Source organism: Rhincodon typus, unplaced genomic scaffold (genome assembly GCF_021869965.1).
Source record: "Rhincodon typus isolate 14 unplaced genomic scaffold, sRhiTyp1.1 hic_rhity00002211, whole genome shotgun sequence".
NCBI lineage: Eukaryota > Metazoa > Chordata > Chondrichthyes > Orectolobiformes > Rhincodontidae > Rhincodon > Rhincodon typus.
The window spans coordinates 826-22916 of NW_025967849.1; the positions used below are offsets into that span (position 1 = coordinate 826).

Here is a 22091-nt window from a genome sequence, read left to right on the forward strand (position 1 = left end):
TTTTACCAAACTTTAGCAGATCATCTTTGTTTTACTTCTGCTAGCACCATAGATACTTTTTAAAAATCAATTACTGAGACTGGTATTAAGTTTAATCAGAAAAACAGCACGATTAATAATACATGCCCTAATTTTCTTTCATAAATTCACCTTGAGCGCTAATAGATCTGCTCATTATAAAATAAACTAGAACTATCAAATTTCAACTACTGTACTTCATCAGAATTTCACATCACAAAGCTTCATTGCAGAAAACATAGTAAAAACATTATCAAGTATAGGCCTAACATAGATAACACAGTGTGGAGCAAATGGAACGCAGCAGGCCAGACAGCATCAGAGGAGCAGTAAAGTTGATGTTTTGGGTCAGGCTTGCCCCGAAACATCAGCCTTCCTGCTCCTCTGATGCTGCCTGGCCTGCCGTGTTCCTCCAGCTCCACACAGTGCTATCTCTGACTCCAGTATCTGCAGTTCTTGCTATCTCTAGGCCTAACACGTACACATGTTTATGCAATAGGATTTTCCATCAATTTCATACCTCTAAGTTGAGATGACAACGAAGATTAATGAATGTGCTCCAGTTTTTCACATCCCCTTTAAAAGTCGACTTTGCCAGAAGCATTGGAACAGTTCTATGTCCAACACCTGCTTCAAGTGTCAAACAAATAAAGTCCACTGTCATTTTCAGATTCTCTCCTGTCGATTCTAATTGTGTTGTTGGGGCATTTTTACTTTCATTATTTTTATTATTCTCCAAAAACCAGAATTTTAAGTCTTTCACATTCTTCTTATTCCACAAGTCAGGTGGTATTTCACTGTCTTTTTCAAGTGGACTATCAACAGCAGGATTTAAGGCAGATGTGATTGTAATCACTGTGTTAATGATAACAGGAGATACCTAAGAAGTAACACACAAAATACTTAAAGTTGTTCAGCAAACATTTTAAAATGATTTTGCAACTCAAAAACTATGTAGACAAATGAAGTATTTTCTTACTTTGAGCATTAGTGATTTCACTGCCAATTCCAAGAAACTAGGACCAGACGTTGCTTGTGTACGTTGGAAAAACAAACTGCAAGGCTGCAAGATCTATATTTTAGAATTGAGAATATTACATTATACATTCAAAATTATATCCTTGTAAATACAGCAGTTTTGGTAATTGAGATTTAGATTTTGCCAATGAACAGCAATTTTAATTTGGTGACTTTATACATTTTAAACTAGAAATACTATCAATGTTTAAACTGAAGTAAACCTGAAATGCAGAAATATTCAATACAATAGGTGTAAATTTTTGAAAAGTATCACAAATTTTACTCAAACGGCAAATGCACAATTTTATATTCATAATGATATACCGTGGTAACATGATCTTTTCTCTTTTCTTTTAGGAATGGACAGGCCATAACTTTGAGATCTTTAACAGTTGCAGTTATCTGTTGAAGTTCTGGATCATTATTTATGTCTGCTTCACATTGTGCAGTCACCACAAGTGAGGGGGCATCCGCTCTTGTCAAATCTGCCACAAAGACAATCTCTGGATTCTGAACGTGAACACTAAGCTCCATTTTGGACACAGCTTGCGATGGTACTTTAATAAATAAAAAAGGATGTAAATGCATTTTTTTTCCACCAACTTTAAAAATATCTAAAATGCCCTTAATTATTTTCCAAACCTTTTTCTTTTGAAGTCATGACAGTTGGTTTATTCACTGGAGCTGTAGAGATCTGGTCATTTGCCTTGACAAAAAAGTCAGCCACTGTGAGTAGAAATTCCATACTTGCACAAACATAAATATCACGTATAGTTGCATCTAGAAGCATTCCTTCTCTTCTTTGTTTGTAGTTGAAGTCTATCATTGCATTCTTTGCAACTCCTAGCTTCATTTCTATCATTCTAAGGAGGAAAAATCATTATCAATTACTGTGCATCTATAGGAAATGAAACAGAGGGAAAAAGCAAAATATAACAGTACCCACATCTTTTCTTACACAAACCAATTGGATTTCTGATGCAACAAAACCTATTTGCTATGTTTTGCTAAGGTATCCCAAATTCAAGTACAGGAACGATCAACATAAGTAGAGTTTCATTTTCAAAAACAAACTGCTGTGGATGCTGAAAATCTAAAATAAAAACAGGAAACAGCATGACCAGACAGCAGGTCATACAGTGTCTGAGGAAATAAAGCAAAATGTTCCAATGAGAGGCCATCAACTTGAAACTTTAGTTTGGTTTCTTTCTACACAGATTCTGCCTGACTTATTGGATATTTTCAGCATTTATATTTACCTGAAATAATGCAAATTCTGTTGCAGAGGAGCAAGCGTTGCTACCAAAGCCATGATTTGTGGATCCTCCAGCCTATCGTTTGAAATCGCCTAGGTAGAATCACTGAACAAATAACCTTCCTGTTGCTTGGTCACCTGAAAATCATCCAACCCTTCATGAATACTGATTTTGCAGAGTTACCTGGGAAGAACTTGGACTCCCAGCAATAGCTCTCGCCCTAGACACCATAACCAATTAAGGAGTAACCCTCAATGATCATGGAATTAAAAAGCAACTTTTAAGTCCTATACGTTTACATGGCTCTCGCAAAAAGAAAGTGGTGGAATTACTATTATAAATTTAGGAAAGAATTCCACAGCTAAGTGAACACCTTCCTGCACACTATATCTCAGTTGTGATACAAACTTTACAATTCCCATTCTCAGCATTGTCATCTCAACACTGGCAAATACAGTTATATTATACAAACTTCTTGCAAGTCAGCCAAGATTCTGAAGGATTATGGAGGAGAAAGGAAAGGAGATGGAAGGACAGGTGGAAAGAAGAGAAAATATGACAAATAGTAGGACAACATGATTTCTGGCCACATTTTGCAATTCATACCCAATGAGCTATCAGATAAGTGGCCAATGGATTCCAGGAACCTGCCTTCTAACTCAAGAAATGACAATTAATCAACACTTAACTGTTTACTTCTGTCAAGTCTTTACACTAGGTCAAGCGATTGCTTCAATTATGGGTGAACTTCTACGTGTCCGAATCCAATTTCAGGAAGGTATGACATGGTGGATGAGAAATATGCTTTTAGAAGGCAGGAATAGATTGGTGAGTCTTGAGAAATCTGACTTAACAACTGGAGGTTTGAATGATGTTGACAGACCATCCAAGAGTCATGGGGCTCTGGTCTCAACAGCAGCATTAGAATTTAGCAGCTCTGCAAACAACTGATTAACAATCACACTACACAGGCAATGGTGCTGCTGCAGGGGCTAATTTAGCAGCTAACTGCTGTATTGGGTATGTGGCAGGTCCCTTAGGGAATTATGACAGAATGATGACAGATGACTTGGACCTCACTCCTACAGGCTTTAGGTGACTGATTGATGGTATTTTGAAAATAAGTTTCATTGTACTTGGAATCTATAGCAATTTATAATGTCAATTAACATAGTGGTCACGAAGGAAAATTGGGTAAATCAGTATTTTCTTAGAAATAGGGAAGAAGAGCAGGTGTGAGATTTATACATGACTTGAACTTCATGAGGACCAAGAGAAGAAAGATATGAAAGAAATTAGTGAACCATGTCCAGAGTATTAGCATTTGATAGCACAGAAGGAATCCATTTAGGCCATCACACCTGTGTCAGCTTTTTTGAAAGATATGTTCAACATATCCTACGCTCTAGTTTTCTCCCTAGTATCCCAGCAAGCTGTTCTATCCAAGCTCAGACCAAGTTACCTTTTGGATGGTTTGAGCGAATCTGTTCTTAATGCCCTTGCAAGTAGTGTGTTCCAGATCTTCCCATCCTTCAAAACGAAGACACTGTTTCTTTCGATGTAATATAAATGGTGTTGTTTTGAGGAAGTGTAATATGAGAGGCTCTGTGGATGTACGGCCATACATCTTTGAAGGCGGCATTGCAAGTTGATAAGCCGGTTATGGAAAGTGAATGGCACAAGTGGTTTTGTAAAAAAGGCATTGAATTTTTTTTAAAAATAAAGAAACACTAAATCTTTACAAGTCATTGTTTAGGCCACGTAGGAAGATTACGGAGAACTTTTGATATCAAGTGTTCTTGGAGACGATACAGGTCATGTTGGTTTGCTGGAGTGATAAATAGGTACAAAGAGGAGTCAATTAAATGGAAGGATTGGAAACTGGAATTGTTCTCTTTAAGAATAGAAAAGGACAGGAGATATTTGAGTCTGGATAATCAAAATTCATCATTATTTTTATATAATGGACAGAAACTTTCCTGAACCCAGGTCCCTGGCCATGTACAATTCCAGCCTTGGGCAACTTTCTTTGCAAAGTTTGCACATTCCCACTGCATCTGCACTGCTTTCCTCCCACAGTCCAAAGATGTGCAGTTTAGGTAGATTGGTAATGCTAAAAATTGCCCCATAGTGTGCACATTAGGTGGGTTAACCATGGTAAAAAAAATTTAAGTTAGAGACAGGATATAAACAGCGCAACGTGTCTCTGACCTCCATAATTATGAAGTACTTTGAGAGGTTAATCATGGCTCACATCAACTCCAGCCTACCAAATTGCCTCAATCCTTTGCAATTCTCCTACTGGCGCAACAGGTCCACAGCATACACCATCTCCTTGGCCCTACACTCATCTGTTGAGCATCTGGATAACAAAGATACCTGTATCAGACTCCTACTTATTGACCACAGCTCTGCCTTCAACAGCATAATTCCAAACAAAGTCACCTCTAAACTCCTACACCTAGGTCTCAGCTCCACCTTCAGTGACTGGATCCTTGACTTCCTGATCAATAGACTGAAATCAGTAATAGGTGACACTTCCTCCTCCACCATAATCCCCAAAACTGGTACCCTGCAACGCTGCATACTCAGCCCCCTGCCATACTCCTTATACACTCATGACTGTGTCACCAAATTCTGCCCCAACTCCATTTACAAGATTGCTGATGACACCACCATTGTATGTCAGATCTCAAACAACCATGAGACAGAATACAGGAAAGAGACTGAGTGCTTTGCGGCATGGTGTAAAAACAACAATCTCTCCACAAACACCAGCAAAACTAAGGAGCTGGTCATTGACTTCAGGAAGCAGAGTAGAGGGCACACCCCTGTCTGCGTCAATGATACTGAGGTGGAGGCAGTTGAGAGTATCAAGTTCCTGGGAGTGATGATCACCAACAATTTGTCCTGGTCCAGCACATCGAAGTGACAGTCAAGAAATCACAACGACATCTCTACTTCCTTAACAGGCTAAGGAAATTCAGCACGTCCATAAGGACACTTACCAATTGTTATAGATGCAGAACAGAAAGCAGCCTATTTAGATGCATCACAGCTTGGTATGGCAACTGCTTTTCCCAAGACCCGCAACAAACTACAGAGTCGTGAACATAGCCCAGTTCATCATGCAAACCAGTCTTCTACCCACTGACTTCACCTATACTTCCCGCTGCCTCAGGAAAGCAACCGACATAATCAAAGGTCCCTCCCAACCCAGTTATACTCTCTTCCGTCCATCCGAAGATATAAAAGCTGGAATACATGTACAAATAGATTTAAGAACAGCTTCTTCCCCACTGTTATCAGACTTTTGAACAGACCTCAAATGTTTATTCTGATCTCTCTCAGCCTCTCTGCATCTTCTCCGTGGATGTAAAGCTGTGTTCTGCACTCTGTTCTGCTACCCTGATGCAGTTTGTGTTATACAATCTGCCTGTAAAGCATGTAACAATAATAAGTCAATGCAGGGTGAGGGTTACAAATAGGATCAGGGCTTATATTTGCCTGATAAAGAAAGAGAGAGAATAAGGGAGAGAGAAGAGCACAGAGCAGATCTGCAAGGAAATTCAGAGATGCACGTTGAATATAAGCTGAGAGCTATGGTTGCAGTTACAGGATGCAGAGTGTGGAAGTTAACTGATCGAGCATTTAGTGTCTGTGTGAGTGTAAAGATCCAGATTCATTGAAACTAATTGGTGAGTAATTTGACATTCTTCATTCTAGTCTCCAGTTTATAGTTAATAGTCTGAATACAAACTTCACGCATGGCAGAACATGTAAGATGCATGGGATGTCCAGCGTGCCTGATGGGATGTCTGGAATACTTCATGAGGCCTAGATGATACAGTAAGTGATGTATTCAGCTGAAAATAAAATTGAGCTTCAGGATTTGGAACTCAAGGGGCATCTGGAGTCATTACAGTATATCTGCAAAGCTGAGAATTACAAGATAGCATATTTTACAAACTGCTTATATCACAAATCAAGAGCATGCAGCCAGACAGAGAATAGTAGAAGGTCTAGCAAGACTAGGCAAGTAATGTAGGAGTCCCCCAAGGCCCTCTATCACTAACCAGTTTTCCACTTTCGTTATGTGTGAGGACAATGATTCAAAGAAATGTAGCAAGCACCAAGCTTGTGACACAACAAATGTCAAAGATGTCACGGAACAGTTGTGGGAAAATCTGTTGGAAGAGGGTGAAGAGAAAAGGTAAATGACTCACAGTGGCACCAGTGACAGACATTGATAAACAGATGAGTTCTTGAAAGTGGAATTTATGGAGCTAGGCAAGAGAGCAAAAAGCAGGACTTCTAAAACAGTAATCTTAGAATGACTCCCACTGCAATGTGCTCATGAGCATAAAGACAGGGAGCTCAACTAAATGAACATATGACTTGAAAGATTGTACTGAAGGGAAGGCTCGAGATTTCTGGGACACTGGGACTGGATGCAGGCAGGTAAAACCTGCACAAGGATGGATTATATCTTAGTAGGACTGTGACTAATTTCTTCATGGGTTGATTTGCTGATATTATTGGGGAGAGTTTAAACTAACATGTCAAGTAGATGGGAACCTGAGAGAGAGAATTCAGAGAATGAAAACAGTTATGGGAACTACAAAAACTGCAAATGACAGTGGAAAACAACAGAAATAAGTTCTAGAGCTCCTCTGATGCTCCCTGGCCTGCTGTGTTCCTCCAGCTCCACACTGTTATCTCAGACTCCAGCATTGGCAGTTCTTACTATATCTAAGTCAAATTGCAGATGTGTTAAAAAGGCAGAATTAAAAGTCTTTTATCTGAACATATGCAGCATTCACAGCAAGACAGTCAATTAACAGTGCGAGTAAAGGAATATGGTTTAATTGTCATTACAGACATGTGACACTAACTTGACAAAGACTGGGCACTGAATATTAAAGGATTAACACTATTTAGCAAAGACAAGTGTAAAAGGAAAAGGAAGTGGGTACTGCTGATAAGTTACGAGATGAGTATATGAGATAGGATTTCTGATTGGAAGAACAAGGTGTAGAATCTGTTGGGTGGAGCTAAGAAACAGAAAGGGCAGCAATCATTGGTAGAAGTAGTTTACAAGCCTTAAAAGGTAGTGATTACATAGGACAATATAAATCGTGAAATTTGAGTTGCACGTAGTACAGGAAATGCAATAAACATGGGTGACTTCAACCTAAATATAAACTGGGTAAATCTAATGAGCACCCATACTTTGGAGGAAGAATTCCTGGAATGTGTTTGCGACAGTTTTAGAATAATATGTTGAACCACCAACCATGGCACAGGCTAATTTAGATCCAGTATTATGCAATGAAAAAGGATTAATTATTAATCTTGTTATTAAAGAACCTTTAGTGAGTAGCAGCCATGATATCATAACATTTTCCTTTAAACTTGCAAAATTAGTCCAATTTGAAACTATGACTTTGAATAGGAATTTGGGCAGTTTTGAAGCTATGAGGAAGAAGCTGGCTACAAGCAAATTGGAAAAATACATTGAAATATTTGATAGTAGATATGCAATGGCTAGGTACTTCAAGAATTAATGTTCAATTTTCAAAAATGCCCCATAGGAAAATTAAGACAGCCATGGCCAACAATGGAAGTTAAAGATTGTATTAGATCAAACAAGGAGGCTTATAAATTTGCCTAAAAATATTCTGAGAGCGCGCATGGGAGAATTTTACAATTCAGCAATGGAGGACGAAAAAATTGATAAAGAAAGCAATAATACAACATAGGTCAATTACAGGAGAGTTTAATAAGAATAATGATGAGAAATGGCAGCAAAGCTAAAGTACTTTCTGCCCATCTTCAAGAAGAAACAAGAAGTGACCCTGAAACAATGAGCTTTCAAAAAGGTATAGTCAGTATAGAACTGAAATAAATTATTAGCAATAAAGTAGCAATGGTGAAATTAATGGCACTGCAAGTTGACAATTCCTTAAAACGCTAGGGTTTTAAAGACACTGCTACAGATAATGGACACAGTGAATTCTATTAACTCTGCAAAGGTGGCTGAGACTGGAATGGGTTTTGCAACCTTCCACCATTTAACAAAGGAAAAAAATGGAGACAACAAGGAACAAAAGACGTGAGCCCAACATTAGTAATAGAGAAAATACTAGATCCATCAGAAAGAATGTGATTAATGGATATTCAGAAAATAATGGTCTGATTGGATAGAATCAACATGGATTTATGAAGGGAAATCATTTGGACAAACCAGACACTTTTTTTTAGCATGTCACTAGCAGAGTCAATAAGGGAGAAACCATTGGACGTAATGTACTTAGATTTTTGGAAGACTTTTGATGAAGTCTCACACAGGAGGTTAGAAAACAAAATTAAAGTGCAAGGGATTGGGGCAATACACTGGATGTATTCAGGATTGGTCAACATGCAGAAAGCAGAGTTAGAATAATTGGTTGTTCTCAGGCTTTGGCCAGTGCGGTATTGCAAAGGTCAGTGCCTTGGTCCCAGCTGTTCACAACCTACATCAATTATTTGAATGTAGGGACCAATTGTGATTTTTTCATAAATTTGCAGAAAATACAAAACTTGGTGGGAATAAGAGTTGAAGGGGATGCAATGAGGCTTCAGGATTTATACAAGCTGAGTGAGTGAGCAAGGATACAGCAGATGGAATATAATGGGGATAAATGCAAGGTTGTCTACTTTGATAGGAGGAACAGAGGTGCAAGTATTTCTTGAACAGAGTGTTTAGAAAGTCCCGATGTCCAAAGGGACATGGTGTCCTTTTCATGAAGGATTGAAAGCTAACACAGGTGGAGCAAGCAATTCAGAAGGCAAATGGCATGCTAACGTTTACTGCAAGATGATTTGAGTACAGGAGCAAAGAAGCTTTACTTCAATTGTGTGGAACACTGGTTTGACTGCATCTGGAGTTGTGCGCGCCATTTGGGTCGCCTTGACTAAGGAAGAGTATACTTGCCATAAAGGGACTGATTCCTGGAATGGTGAGATCATGTGGACAGATTGAAGAAACTTGGCTTAAATTCTCTAGAGTTTAGATGATAGGGAATCTCAAAGAAAATACTAAAATTCTTAAAGGGATAGGCAGAGTAGATGCAGAAAGTATGATTCCACTGGTTGTGAGTTTTAGAACTAGGGACACAGAATCAGAACAAGAGCCAAGCTATTTAGGGTTGAGATGAAGAGGAATTCCTTCACTAAAATGTGGAAAATTTTTGGAATTTTCTACCCCACAGGTCATTTGAGTAATTTCATGACAGAAATTGATACTTTTCAAGTTACTAATGACATTAAGGAATATGTAGATAGTGTGGGAATATGATATTGGAGGTACATCAGTCATGATCCAGAACGGGAGAGCAGGTCAAGGGGGTGAATAATCTCTTTTTGTCACTACCTTTGACAGGAATATCATATAATTTACATAAAAAAGAAACCATTTCATTAAAAAGGGAAAAGTTATTTACTCACTCCGCCCACTATCCCATTACCCTCATACTAACAATGAATAAGGTAAATATAATCTAGTATTTTGTCAATAATTCTACGTCAGATGAAGTGGAGCTTAAATTGCCCTGATCAGACAACATTTTATCTAAATGTAGCAGAAACCAAATAAAGGTTCTGTTGCTTACAAGCAAAAATGGAAACATAAGGAACATTGGCCACTTTTCTCTAAAGGCCTCTTTGCTTATCTTAAACTCTCTGGCAGAAATTTAAATATATTTCTTGTATTTTGGGCAAATAAATTAAAGTATGCACAAGAATTTCAGAAGACAATGAACCACATCTGATCTCCCACAAAGTTAGGATGGCAGCTGGTTTTGAAGGTAGAATTAGCAGGGCATCACGTTAAACACTTGTTAGATGCGTGCGTATGCAAAATATCAATTGGAATTGATCCACGGATGGATGAACCTTGTGCCCAGTCTGTAAAAAAAAAGCCAGATAACTTTACAAAAGTTCTATTTCTGTCGAAATAGGAGTGCCGTGAGTGAAGGGTAACAGTTTATATTGCTGTGAAAAGAAATTTCCCAAAAGCTAGACTATACATGAGCTAGTACTGCCTATATTTTAAAAAAAGTACCTTGATGTGGCTTTCTGTATTGCCTTTCGCTTATCATCTAGCATACAGTTAAAAAGTTTCACAGCAGCATTCATGGATCCATCAGAGAGCATCTTGAATGAACTGGAAAGTTTATGTAATTTGAACTCTGCTAGTTGGTCCTCTTCAGATCTCCGTTCTTTAGCAAGATTCAACTGGTTTAATTGGAAAAACAAACGGGATATTTGTTTCAGTGAATAATAAACTTAATCATTTTTAAACAGTTTTTTTTAAAATAGCCACTTATCAGAATCTAAAATTTAACAGGATCTGAATCTAATAAATTAACTATTTTTGTTTACATTCACACATTAAGTTGAGTTCTTAAGGTGCAGAACCAACATTTTGTTTTGTCTGAAGTGAACTTATTTTGTCTTGATCTGAAATATTAGATTCTCTAATAGTGGGTAGTTGAGTCTTCTAGGTCAGTAACATCTGAAGTACAATCATGCCCGTGTTCAGTTAGTTTCATCCACGCCAGTGCACGACAACCGATTTCAAAATCCCGTTAACAACAAATTTGTTACAGTACAAAAGGATGCAAAGGGCAAAGTTAATACTAGCCACTATCCAACAGATACAGAAGAAAGTACAGATACAAGGATACTGAACAAATTTAAAGAGATGGGAGGGATATCTTCCACTCCAAGGAAACTAGGGAAACTACATTGAGGGCTTTTGCTAATTAAGGCAGGCTTCAGCAGAAGTCTAGTTGGGTGCTAAACCAGACAGCTTTTTATGTGGGAACCAAGATAAAACAAATCTCAGATCAGCACAGGAAGTTACAGCAAGACTAAATATTGCCAAGGCCAAGCGTGAGCACTACAGCGCAAGTGACCTCCATAATTATGAAGTGCTTCAAGAGGTTAGTCATAGCTCACATCAACACCAGTCTACCAGATTTCCTCGATCCTTTGCAATTCACCTACTGGCCCAACAGGTAAATAGTATATGCCATCTCCATGGCCCCATATTCATCCCTTGAACATCTGGATAACAAAAGACATCTATATCAGGCTCCTACTTACTGACGACAGTTCCACCTTCAACAGCATAATTCCAAACAAACTCATCTCTAAATTCCGAGACTTAGGTCCTGGCTCCCCCCTCTAACTGGATCCTCAACTTCCTGACCCACAGACCGTAAGGGATAAGAATAGGCAACACCCCCTCCACCATAATCCTCAACACCAGTGCCCCATAAAGCTGTGTATTCAGTTCCCTACTGTACTCCTTTATACAGTCACCAAATTCTGTCCCAACTCCATTTACAAGTTTACTGACAACACCACCGTTGAGGGTTGGATCTGAAACAACGACAAGAGTACAGGAAAGAGATTACTCAATAGCATGGTGTAAAAAGAACAATCTCTCCACCAATGTCAGCAAATGGAAGGAACTGGTCATTGATTTCGGGAAGCAGAGTGGAGGGCACGTCCCTGTCTGCATCATTGGTGCTGAGGTGGAGATGGTCCAGATTGTCAAGTTCCTGGGAGTGATGGTCAGCAACAATCTGCCTTGGTCCACTCACATGGACACGATGGTCAAGGAAGTACAACAACACCACTACTTCCTCAAGAGGCAAAGGAAATTCAGTATTTCCACAAAGACACTTACCAACTTTTATTGATGTACCATAGAAAGCCTCCTATCTGGGTGCAGCACAGCATGTTCTGGCAACTGCTCTTCCTAAGACCGCGAGAAACTACAGAGAGTTGTGAATACAGCCAGTCCATCACCCAAACCAGCCTTCCATTCACTGACTCTATTTATACATCCCACTACCTCTCAGAGACAACCAACATAATCAAAGACCCCTCCCATACCAGTTCTACTCTCTTCTATCCTCTTCTGTCAGGCAGAAGATACAAAAGCTGGAATGCGTATATGAACAGATTCATCCCTGCTGTTATCAGAGTTTTGAATGGACCTCAAACATTAATTCTGATCTCTCCATCTGCATCTTCTCTGTGGATCTAACACCATATTCTGCACTCTGTTCTGCTACCGGATACATTTTGAATGATACGATCTGCCCGTACAGCACACAAAGCAACTCTTTTCACTGTATCTCAGTACATGCGACAACAATAAATCAAATCAAAATCAAATCGAAGCATCCGGGGAACATGTCAGATGCAGAGGTTTCAGAGGACAGTTCCCCTTTGGGTAGGGGATGACACAACAATGCTCTGTGGGGTACACAGGACATCAGGAGGATGAGTCTGGCCACATTTTTTGCCATGCAACTGTTTCTGCAGGTTCAATCTAGTAGAGTTCCCTTGAGTAATGATACCTCATATTTGACATATGGAGGAATGGACCAACTATGCCTCAGGCTCTCAAGCTCATGAGCTCCACCATTGGCAGAATGGTCAACCTAATGTACAACCACATGTGCCAACACCTGGAATGCATGCAAAAGCACAGAGAACTCTTGTTCAAGGTGAATGCCTGTATCTGAAGTTAATGCACAGCTAAGAACTTTTAACAGGAGAATCTTGCAGACAGCCCAACTGTGACTGAAGAAGATAGTAGCCAAGCTTCAGAAATATACTCCAAGTCAGCACGTGGCCAACCAAGGACTAATGACTGTGCGCCTGAAGGCTAAGTTTCCCTACACTACGAAGGAATTATTTAATCCTTGGTTTCCTTAGCCTACTTTGTTCTTCCAGCAGGCAGCACAACGGAATCAGGAGAAATCAAATCACAGCTTCCCCTACTGAGACACAGGCAGTGTAGTTCAAGGAAGGATCCCCATGGGTATCTACACACAAAGGCTCTACCATTGTTCTCACAGCCATGTAGCAAAAGTGAACAGGCTGTCTCCATCTCCTTTAAGCAACAAGGGTACACTATGTAGACAGGACCAAGAATAGAGCACTTCACATCTGGTGGATTATTGATTGTCTTACGCATCATAGTGACCCACCCTTATCTGCCTTCCGGAAGGACTGCTCTCTCCACGACTCCCTCGTCCGCTCCACACTCCCCACTCCCCACCACCCTTGGCACTTTCCCTGCAACCGCAGGAGGTGCTACACCTGCCCCTACACCTCCCCATTCACCTCCATTCCAGGCCCCAAAAAAACCTTCCACATTAAAACAGATGTTCACCTGCATATCCGCTAATGTGGTCCACTGTATCCGCTGTACCCGATGTGGCCTCCTCTACATCAGTGAGGCCAAGCGGAGGCTCGGTGGCCGCTTTGTAGGGCACCTACGCTTGGTTCACAACAAACGACAACACCTCCCAGTCGCGAACCACTTCAACTCCCCCTCCCACTCCCTGGATGACACGTCCATCCTGGGCCTCCTCCAGTGTCACAACAACGCCACCTGGAAACTGGAGGAACAGCACCTCATATTCCACCTTGGGAGCCTATAACCCAATGGTCTCAATGTGGACTTTATGAGCTTCAAAATCTCCCCATCCCCGACCTCATCCCAAGACCAGCAACCCTCATCCCCGCCTCATTGACCTGTCCGCCTTCTCTCCCACCTATCTGTTCCTCCCACTTCACTGACCTATTCCCAACACTACCTACCTGCAATCACCGTACGCACCCCCCCCATTTATTTCACAGCCCTCTTCCCCTTCTCCATTTCTGAAGAAGGTTCCCGACCCGAAACGTCAGCTTTCCTGCTCCTCTGATGCTGCCCGGCCTGCTGTGTTCATCCAGCTCCACACTGTGTTATCTCAGACTCCAGCATCGGCAGTTCTTACTATCTCAGGTATAGAAGAAAACTATCGTTAGCATTTGTAAATTAAAACAAAATGCCTCTTTGACAGTGTCTTTTTGTTCAGCCATAGCTTTCTGCCTGCAGTGATGCAAGGGCTCCAAATTTCAAAAGGGAACAATGTTTTGTAGATATTTTTCAATCAACCTGTTCAGGGAACAGGCTCCTGACTCAGAGGTAGATATGTTACCACTGCACCACAATAACCCTCAACAACATTTTATAGAGTTTAAGAAAAAGGTGCTGATAAAGTCAACTTGCCAATCAAATTGCCAAAAAAGCACCATGGACAAAAGCTTTAGTTCAACTGAAAGAAGTTGCAATGGCTCGAAATGTTCCTCTCTCCTGCAGAGAGGTCCCCTGTGTAGAATATAGCTTTTAGCTGGCATACATGAGTTACTGTGGACACATGACTGATAATCTTAAACTTGTGATCATTGCAATTCTTGGCACACTTGAGATTGTTCACCAAGTGTTGAAGATTTGACATTATGACCAGATTTTTGCAAGAACAGGCTGATCCAGTACTGTCAGTACTTTTTCTATTGCAAACAACCAAAGCAATACGCTGTTTGATGTGAACCACCAGTCCTTGGGATGTATGGGCTACATACCTGACAATGCACTGATGCTGAAATTAACATACCACATGACTCATTTGTGTTGTAAACAATTTTTGCGCCTTGATGGCATCCTTCTCTTAGTGGAAAATACCATTCATATTTCTACTGCATAATCAAAGTATAAAACGGTTAGCTTCATCTGGTGCTCAAATTACTGAGATACTTCACCTTTCCTGGGTAACTTAAAGTCATAGAGCTGTACAGCATGGAAATAGCACCTTCACCCCAACCTGTCCATGCCAACCAGATTTTCCAAATTAATCTAATCCCATTTGCCAGCATTTGGCCCATATCCCTCTAAATCCTTCCTAGTCCTATACCCATCCAGATGCCTTTTAAATATTGTAATTGTACCAGCCTCCGTCACTTCCTCTGGTAGCTCATTACACACATGCACCATCTTCTGCATGAACATGTTGCCCATTAGGTCCTTTTTAAGTCTTTCCCCTCTCACTTTAAATCTATGCCCTCTAGTTTTGGACTCTCCATCCTGGGGGAAAAGACCTTGGCTACTCATACCTCTCATGATTGCATAGACCTCAATAAGGTCTGGGTACACTGAGCACTTTTCAGATCCAAGAGTGGAAACCCTTGACCAAATGTTCAGCGTGCACACTATAATGAGTAGGGTAGCCATTGATTCTACAGGACAGCTTTGATGTACCCAGTTTCAGTGTTCAAATGGATGCTGAGCAAAAAGCCAATCTTACAGCATGTGGAGCTGTAAGAATCCCAAAATATACATTGACGACTCTTATTCTAAAAATTAATGCGAGCTCTAACATCGAACAAGTAAACGAGGCCGAAAATCCAAGGAGCCCTAGATTTGGATACCCTTCCTTTCCCCATCAATGGGAATGTACTTATTCTGTATCCACACCTCTTCTTTTAAGACTACCCATTATTTAATCATTATATCGTCAAACTTTTAATTCCAATCCAAATTTAACTTCAAGCACATATTTTTATGCTTCATTGTACATTGGCTTTTTCCAAAACTATTCCATCAAACATGACATTACATGGCTTACGTTGGCCAATGGCACCTAAGCTCAGTTGACAGTGCTTTTACTTCTGACTCAAAAGGCTGTGGGTGTTCAAATTCCACTCCAGGACTTCAACACAAAAATCAAGGTTAAAATTCCAGTGCAATACTGAGGTAGTGCTGCCATGTCAGATGACATATTTCACTTGAAACACAAAACTGAGGCTGTCTGTCTCTCAAATGTATGGAAATTATCCCTTGGTATTATTTTAAAGAACAAAAACAAACTTATCCCTGGTATCTTGGCCAACAGTCATCCATCAAACACTACCGAAACACATTGGGTGATCATTGTCACAATGTTGCTTGTGATAACTTGGTGTGTGCAAACTCAGCTTCCTACACTGGATTACTGTAAACAGTGATTCTGAAGAACCAAAAATAAAAGCAGAAATTCAAAAATGGCATCTTGCTAAAAACAACATTTTTCAGCAGATAATAATTTAAGAAAACTGCTGTACCGGGTTCAAGGACTGACTGTAGAGTATCAATGAAATTTCATCCAATTTGAAATCCAACTTCAGTGTTGTTTTAACTCTGAGAGGTTTGTGTGTTTCTACAACAGCTGCCGTTACCACAGTTCTTCCTAAAGGAGAAAAAGAAACATTTTTAGTATTGAAATTAGATTAGTATTAGTAGATTAGTATGAGAGATCTTTCTCCACAGATTTTATTTTGTCATTTTTCTTGTGGCGGTTTAAGAATTTCAGTCAACAAGTTGGTATCAATAAGAAAGAAAAATGACCACAAGACAACAAATTTGGTCTAAAAATTCACTCGTTGAGTAATGTCCTCCATGAAGAAACCCGGTTATCATCACAATTGCACTGTGAAGGGGAGATGGTGATGTACTGGATTAATAATCCAGAGACCAAGTGTAATTCTCTTGATTTCCAGGTTCAAATCCTATGCAACTGGTGGAATTTAAATTTTTTTAAGTGAGGAATAGGAAGCCTAATAGGATATGTTGTGATAGGGTGCAAGACATGAGAGATTAATTACAGCAATTTCCAATTTTCAGATGAAGTCCAGAAGTGGCAGAGTTTTCTGCAGAGAAGCTTGTGTTGCAACATGACCAGAAAGTTCACCAGTTCTTTTCACGATCAGACACTTGAATGTTTGCTAGCAAGCTTTCTGCTAGAATTGGAATCCACAGCCCGTTTGGATTCTCCAACCAGTCAGGAAGCCAGAAGCTGTCATCTGAGAACTTAGCAGCATCGCAGGAGCTGCTGCCAGGACACCAATGCTCAGATCCCTAGAAAGTCCAGCTTGGGCCTTCTTGTCTATAACATAACTTCCCTGATGCAAGGAAGGGGGCAAACATTACTATGACTCCAACCTGCCCCATTATCTGCCCTCCCATCATTCTTCCCTGCAATTTCTCCGAAGGGGAAGATCTTATACAGCAAAAATTTACCATTATTCTTAATGAGGATTTCAGTGTGGACATTTCTCATAATCATTCTCAGGATACGAGTGACACTGGAAAGTGAATGGCATTCCTACAGTTTGTTAGGTAGAGACATCCCTTGACGTGTCTCTGCAAGGATTACAGACTGGAGACATATATTTAAGTTCAGTCATTACGTTACTTGGAGGGAAATCTGATGTTGATTATGTTCCCACAATCTTACTGCTATTGTACCTTCTGGTATTTGAGGTCAAGAGACTTCATTCTCAGCTTGGCATTGCTGTTACACATACAGCACGTACTACAGTCACAATGCAATCGTGATGACTTAGACTTGGAGGCTTCCCAAGTCTAATGATGCACAGGACAGACCGTGGATATGCTTATGTCTGTTGTCATAACTAGCTTCCTGCAATAGGTCACAAGTCTGTTGCCAGAGGCACGGATCTACATGCCACATCAAGCATGGTTACGAGAAGATTTGCCAGTCACAGGCATATCAGAATTTTGCAGTTTGATATTTCAGCTGTTTGGCCACTTTGTGAATGCAACATCCAGGAATATTAAACCCTGGAGTGCGACCCAAACTGGATCTACTGGTTCACAGAAAGGAATATTACCCAAACACTATGCCACAATACTTCCATATTGATGGTGAACAAAGAGGCTATGTAGTTGAGTGTACTATCAACTACTTTCACTGAGATGGTACTGTGGTTCTAGAGTGTTCAAACTGCATACATATAAGCAAATCAGGAATATTCAATCATACATCTCAAAGCAGTTCACTATCCAAGCGTCTCTTGTATGGATATTCTTGATATAACTGATGCACAGGTTTCTGGTCAGTAATGAACTCAATAAATCAGAGCAATGTTGATCATCAGAAGATGACTTTCATTTTATTGCAACGAATCATCATTACATCACACTCATGTGGCATAAATCTACCTGTCTCTATTTAGTCTAAGCCAGGATGTTGCACAAGTGCCGCAGTGCTTTATTACACAATAACATAAAAGCTACAGTAAAATTACATAATATTGTATCCTTTCAGGGATCTGTGGCCATACACTCCAAGATCCCTTTCAACACTGCTCAGTATTCTACCATTTATTGTGCATTTCCTCACCTACTTTACCCTTCCCAAATTCATTACCTCGCAGGTCTTTGGAATGAATTCCCTTTATCACTTTCCTACTTGCTTGACCAGTCTAGGTATATCGTCCCGCAATCTATAGTATTTTCATCAATAACTACAGGGTCTGTTTTCTGAAAACTTCTTAATCATGTCATCTTCAAACACTAAATCTCATGGGATAGATTGCTAGAGTGAAAATAAGGCATAGCCATCACATAACCAACAACTTTAAACAGATGATTCACAGTGTTTCATGAAGGAGGATAATTGGCTCAGTTCTTTAATTTCTCAGGATAGGAGCAACACTGGCAAAGTTACAATAATTAAGACTCCTACTTGTCTAGAAACGGTGATAGGCCTTCTACTTGAGCTGCTTTTTTTTTTGTAATTAAGGTTAACTTCATACCATTTGCTCAGCCAATACACAGAACATCAAGGGCACAATTTAATACCAATTAATTAGGCTAGTGAGCGCAAGGTGGGAAACCTGACACCTTCCCATCTCTGCTCTGTCCAGGTGATAAAGTTCATGGTCAACCGTTTTGCCCCAAACTGACCTACGACCCTAACGGGGGAATTAATTTACACTAGAGGAGCTCATTCCACCATCACTGGTCCTCAAACAGCAGCAGGCAGGGCAGCCAGTATGCAGAAAGCCTGACAAACAAACACGGGTCAGATTGCTTATATGCTTTTCGGGTTGCAGGTCCCTGTTTCAGAGGCACGATCAAGGGGATACAGCCTGCAGCGAGCCACTATGCCCTTTCTTCCCCACTCCTAGAACATTTGTGAACCCCTTCCCATGGGCCCTGATCACTGCTCTTAAACGTAGCCTGGGTGTTTGGTATCTACCATTCCCACAATGGTGTTGCTGCCTGCAATACAGTGCTCTCAGCCTTAATGACTGGCAGCTCTTCAAGACTTGCAAAGGGTCAAGTCAGCAGGCAGAGGTGGCGGCATTTCTGCCCAGGCTACTGATCCCAGGATAGGCTTGCAACTGGCCACTTAATGGTGAGACTTCCTAAAGTACAACAGTGTTCTCTATGGCTTTCCAGTTGATGGGCAAGACCCCCATCGCCTGATTAAAATTCTGCCCCAAGATTCTATCACACAGTACGAGGCTGAAATATGTACAGCCAAATGAGGGCTCTCTTCTTGGAAAGGCATTACTGAAACAGTGGGATTGTTAGTTTTCAAATAAGTGAAAATTCAGAATTTTGCAAAACCCAAAATATCAATCCCTCGCTACACTCCAGTTTAGAGCCCTCAAACTGGTTTTCCATGTTATATATCCCTTAGCTCATCGAGGCAAATCTTATTCAAGTGGTGCATTAGACTTTACCCCCTTGTATCCTTCAGCTTCAATAATAATTTTCTCTATAAGCTGGTAGTGTGCAAAAGCCAACAGTGCAGAGGGCAATGAGGATTTGTGATCTTCAGGAACAACGTGGCCAACAGTGCATCGTCTCAACCACTGGGAAGTAAGAATTCGGAAAGAAATAATCAAAGAGAAGGGTGAATATGAGTGAGTGAATTAATGTTACAGAGGATACAAAAACAAAAAGTGGATAAAAGATAGAAAACACTGAAAATACTCAGCAGAACTAGGAAAATTAGAGATGTTTTTAGGAAAGTGCTAGGAATAGAGATACAGGAGTAAAAACAAAAAAAAGGATACGTCTAGGGTGAAAGCAGAAGAGCTTAAATGGTCAAGTGTTGATGATTTAAGGCAAAAGAAAGAAGTGGTAATTGGGTAAGCAAAAATCTCAAATATGAAGAGGTATGAATGACAGAATTATGAACAGTTGTCATTTGTGAACTGAAATCAAAAGGGGAAAAAAAAACAAAATAAAGACAGTGGCAGAAGTGATGATCTGAAATTGTTAAACTCAAATGTAGACTCCAGAAAACTGAATCATGCCTAATCAAAAGATGACATGCTGTTTCTCAAGCTTACATTAAGCTTAACTGGGACATCATAGAATGCCATGGACAATTAGGTCAGAATGAGGGGGAGGTGGAAAATCGGGTATTGCCTTCACATTGAAAACATGTGATTATCCAGTTTTTAAATAAAGTCATTGAGAAAATATCAACTGCTCTTGTTCAGTCGAAAAAGTCAACGAACACGAGATGAGAACAATTTTATTCAGATGTTCTCAATAAGACGATAAATTAATAATTTTGATATCGATGCAAAAAGGAAGCAAACCTGCAGAACTTGGAGAAGGACTTGAACTATTCCTCTCAGTTTGTACAGGTACAACGTCAACAGAATTATCACCCAAATTTTCATTCAGAGATTTCAATATGATGATCAAATCATCTTGGCTGAGCGTAGCCTATCAAAACACCAAGTCAATACAAATGAAGAATAATATTTATTAGAAAGCATTAGTCAACATGTGTATGAACAGCTGAGAGGCACAATTTATGACGTGCCTGTTTTGGCAGGCAAAATATAGATATATCAAGTGGATAAAACCTGAAGAAGAATAGGTTACAATGGCAATATGTTTCTTTACTAATGTTATAAATTTAGGATTAAATTGGTACACTGAAAGCTAAGAATTTCCTTTTTTTTATATATTCAAACACTAATTTGTTCAAGATATATCTAATGAGTTTAATATTAGTTTGTGCATCATATGATCACAAGCCAATTCTACATAAAAATGAAATTCTCTAAAGTCTCCACACAATACGTCAGAATGCTTTCCAAATAATTATTTAGATCTTTAAGAAAGTCATTCAAATGTAGCAATAGTTACATTTTGCACTACTATGTAACACAAAAAATATTCTATTGGAAGTTATATAGAAAAATAGTTTAGTAAATCTTTTGAATCAGAAAAGCATTCAAAACAGTCATGTAAATGAATGGCAGCAGGAACAAAGACAGAAAACTAAATAATTGTGTTGAGTGTTTAAGAGGTTGTGTGTTTAGTAACATTTTGAAACCTAATTGGGGGTAACTTACATTTGCTTTCTATCATTATGAAATCTAATTCCAAACATAATTTTGAAAAGATGCACTTACATGTAGGGGTTTCAGAGTTCCAAGAATTTTAATATCAGGAATATCATGGTACCAAGCAGCAGACAAATTGCGTTCAACAACAACTTCCAGATTAACAGGTTGAAGCAATGAGATTTCGGACCGAAAAGCTTCATTCTCAAATACTGTCCTGGAGAAATTAAAAATATTTGATTTCAAAAGTCAATTATGTTACGCAATTTTTTTGTAAAAAGTGTATATGGAACATAAAATGTTGGTACTGAAAAGCTTCAGTCATTAATAACTAAACTATAACACATTATTAGCTTTTCATACAATAGCATAAAAATGCCATAAATCTACCCTGAATTTAATGGGCATAAGTGGAAGTGATTTGGCCTTCTAAAAACGAACAAAAAATAACTTAAATGTGATTCTGTCTTATCTACCTAATCATAGCTAGACAGTCACTTGAAATTACTTGACTTTTTGCTCCTACACTATTACCTTCGGTGTTCGAAAGGATCCCTTGTATTTCCTACCTATATGCTACACCTTGGTAGTATCACCCAAAGAAACCAGCACTAGTGTTCTTATGTTTGCTGCAAAATCCAACTCTCTCTCATTCGCACTTCTCTAGACTAATTCATTGTTGATAAATCATCAGACTATTTACCTAAAATCCAGTACTTAACAGGCAGAAATTAGTTATTGAGT

The 22091-nt window shown here is 39.5% G+C and overlaps 1 protein-coding gene across 1 annotated transcript; it reads right to left on the reverse strand.

Moving 5' to 3' along the window:
• Positions 1-538: 538 nt before the first annotated feature.
• On the reverse strand, positions 539-21564 carry LOC125481453 (intermembrane lipid transfer protein VPS13A-like; the record flags this gene model as incomplete). Its single annotated transcript, XM_048593015.1, has 8 exons — positions 539-898; positions 998-1090; positions 1363-1595; positions 1681-1901; positions 10399-10571; positions 16287-16411; positions 20589-20718; positions 21417-21564. Coding segments are annotated over 8 exons (1483 nt in total), but the record flags the coding sequence as incomplete, so codon positions are not given.
• Between the last annotated feature and the right edge of the window lie 527 nt (positions 21565-22091).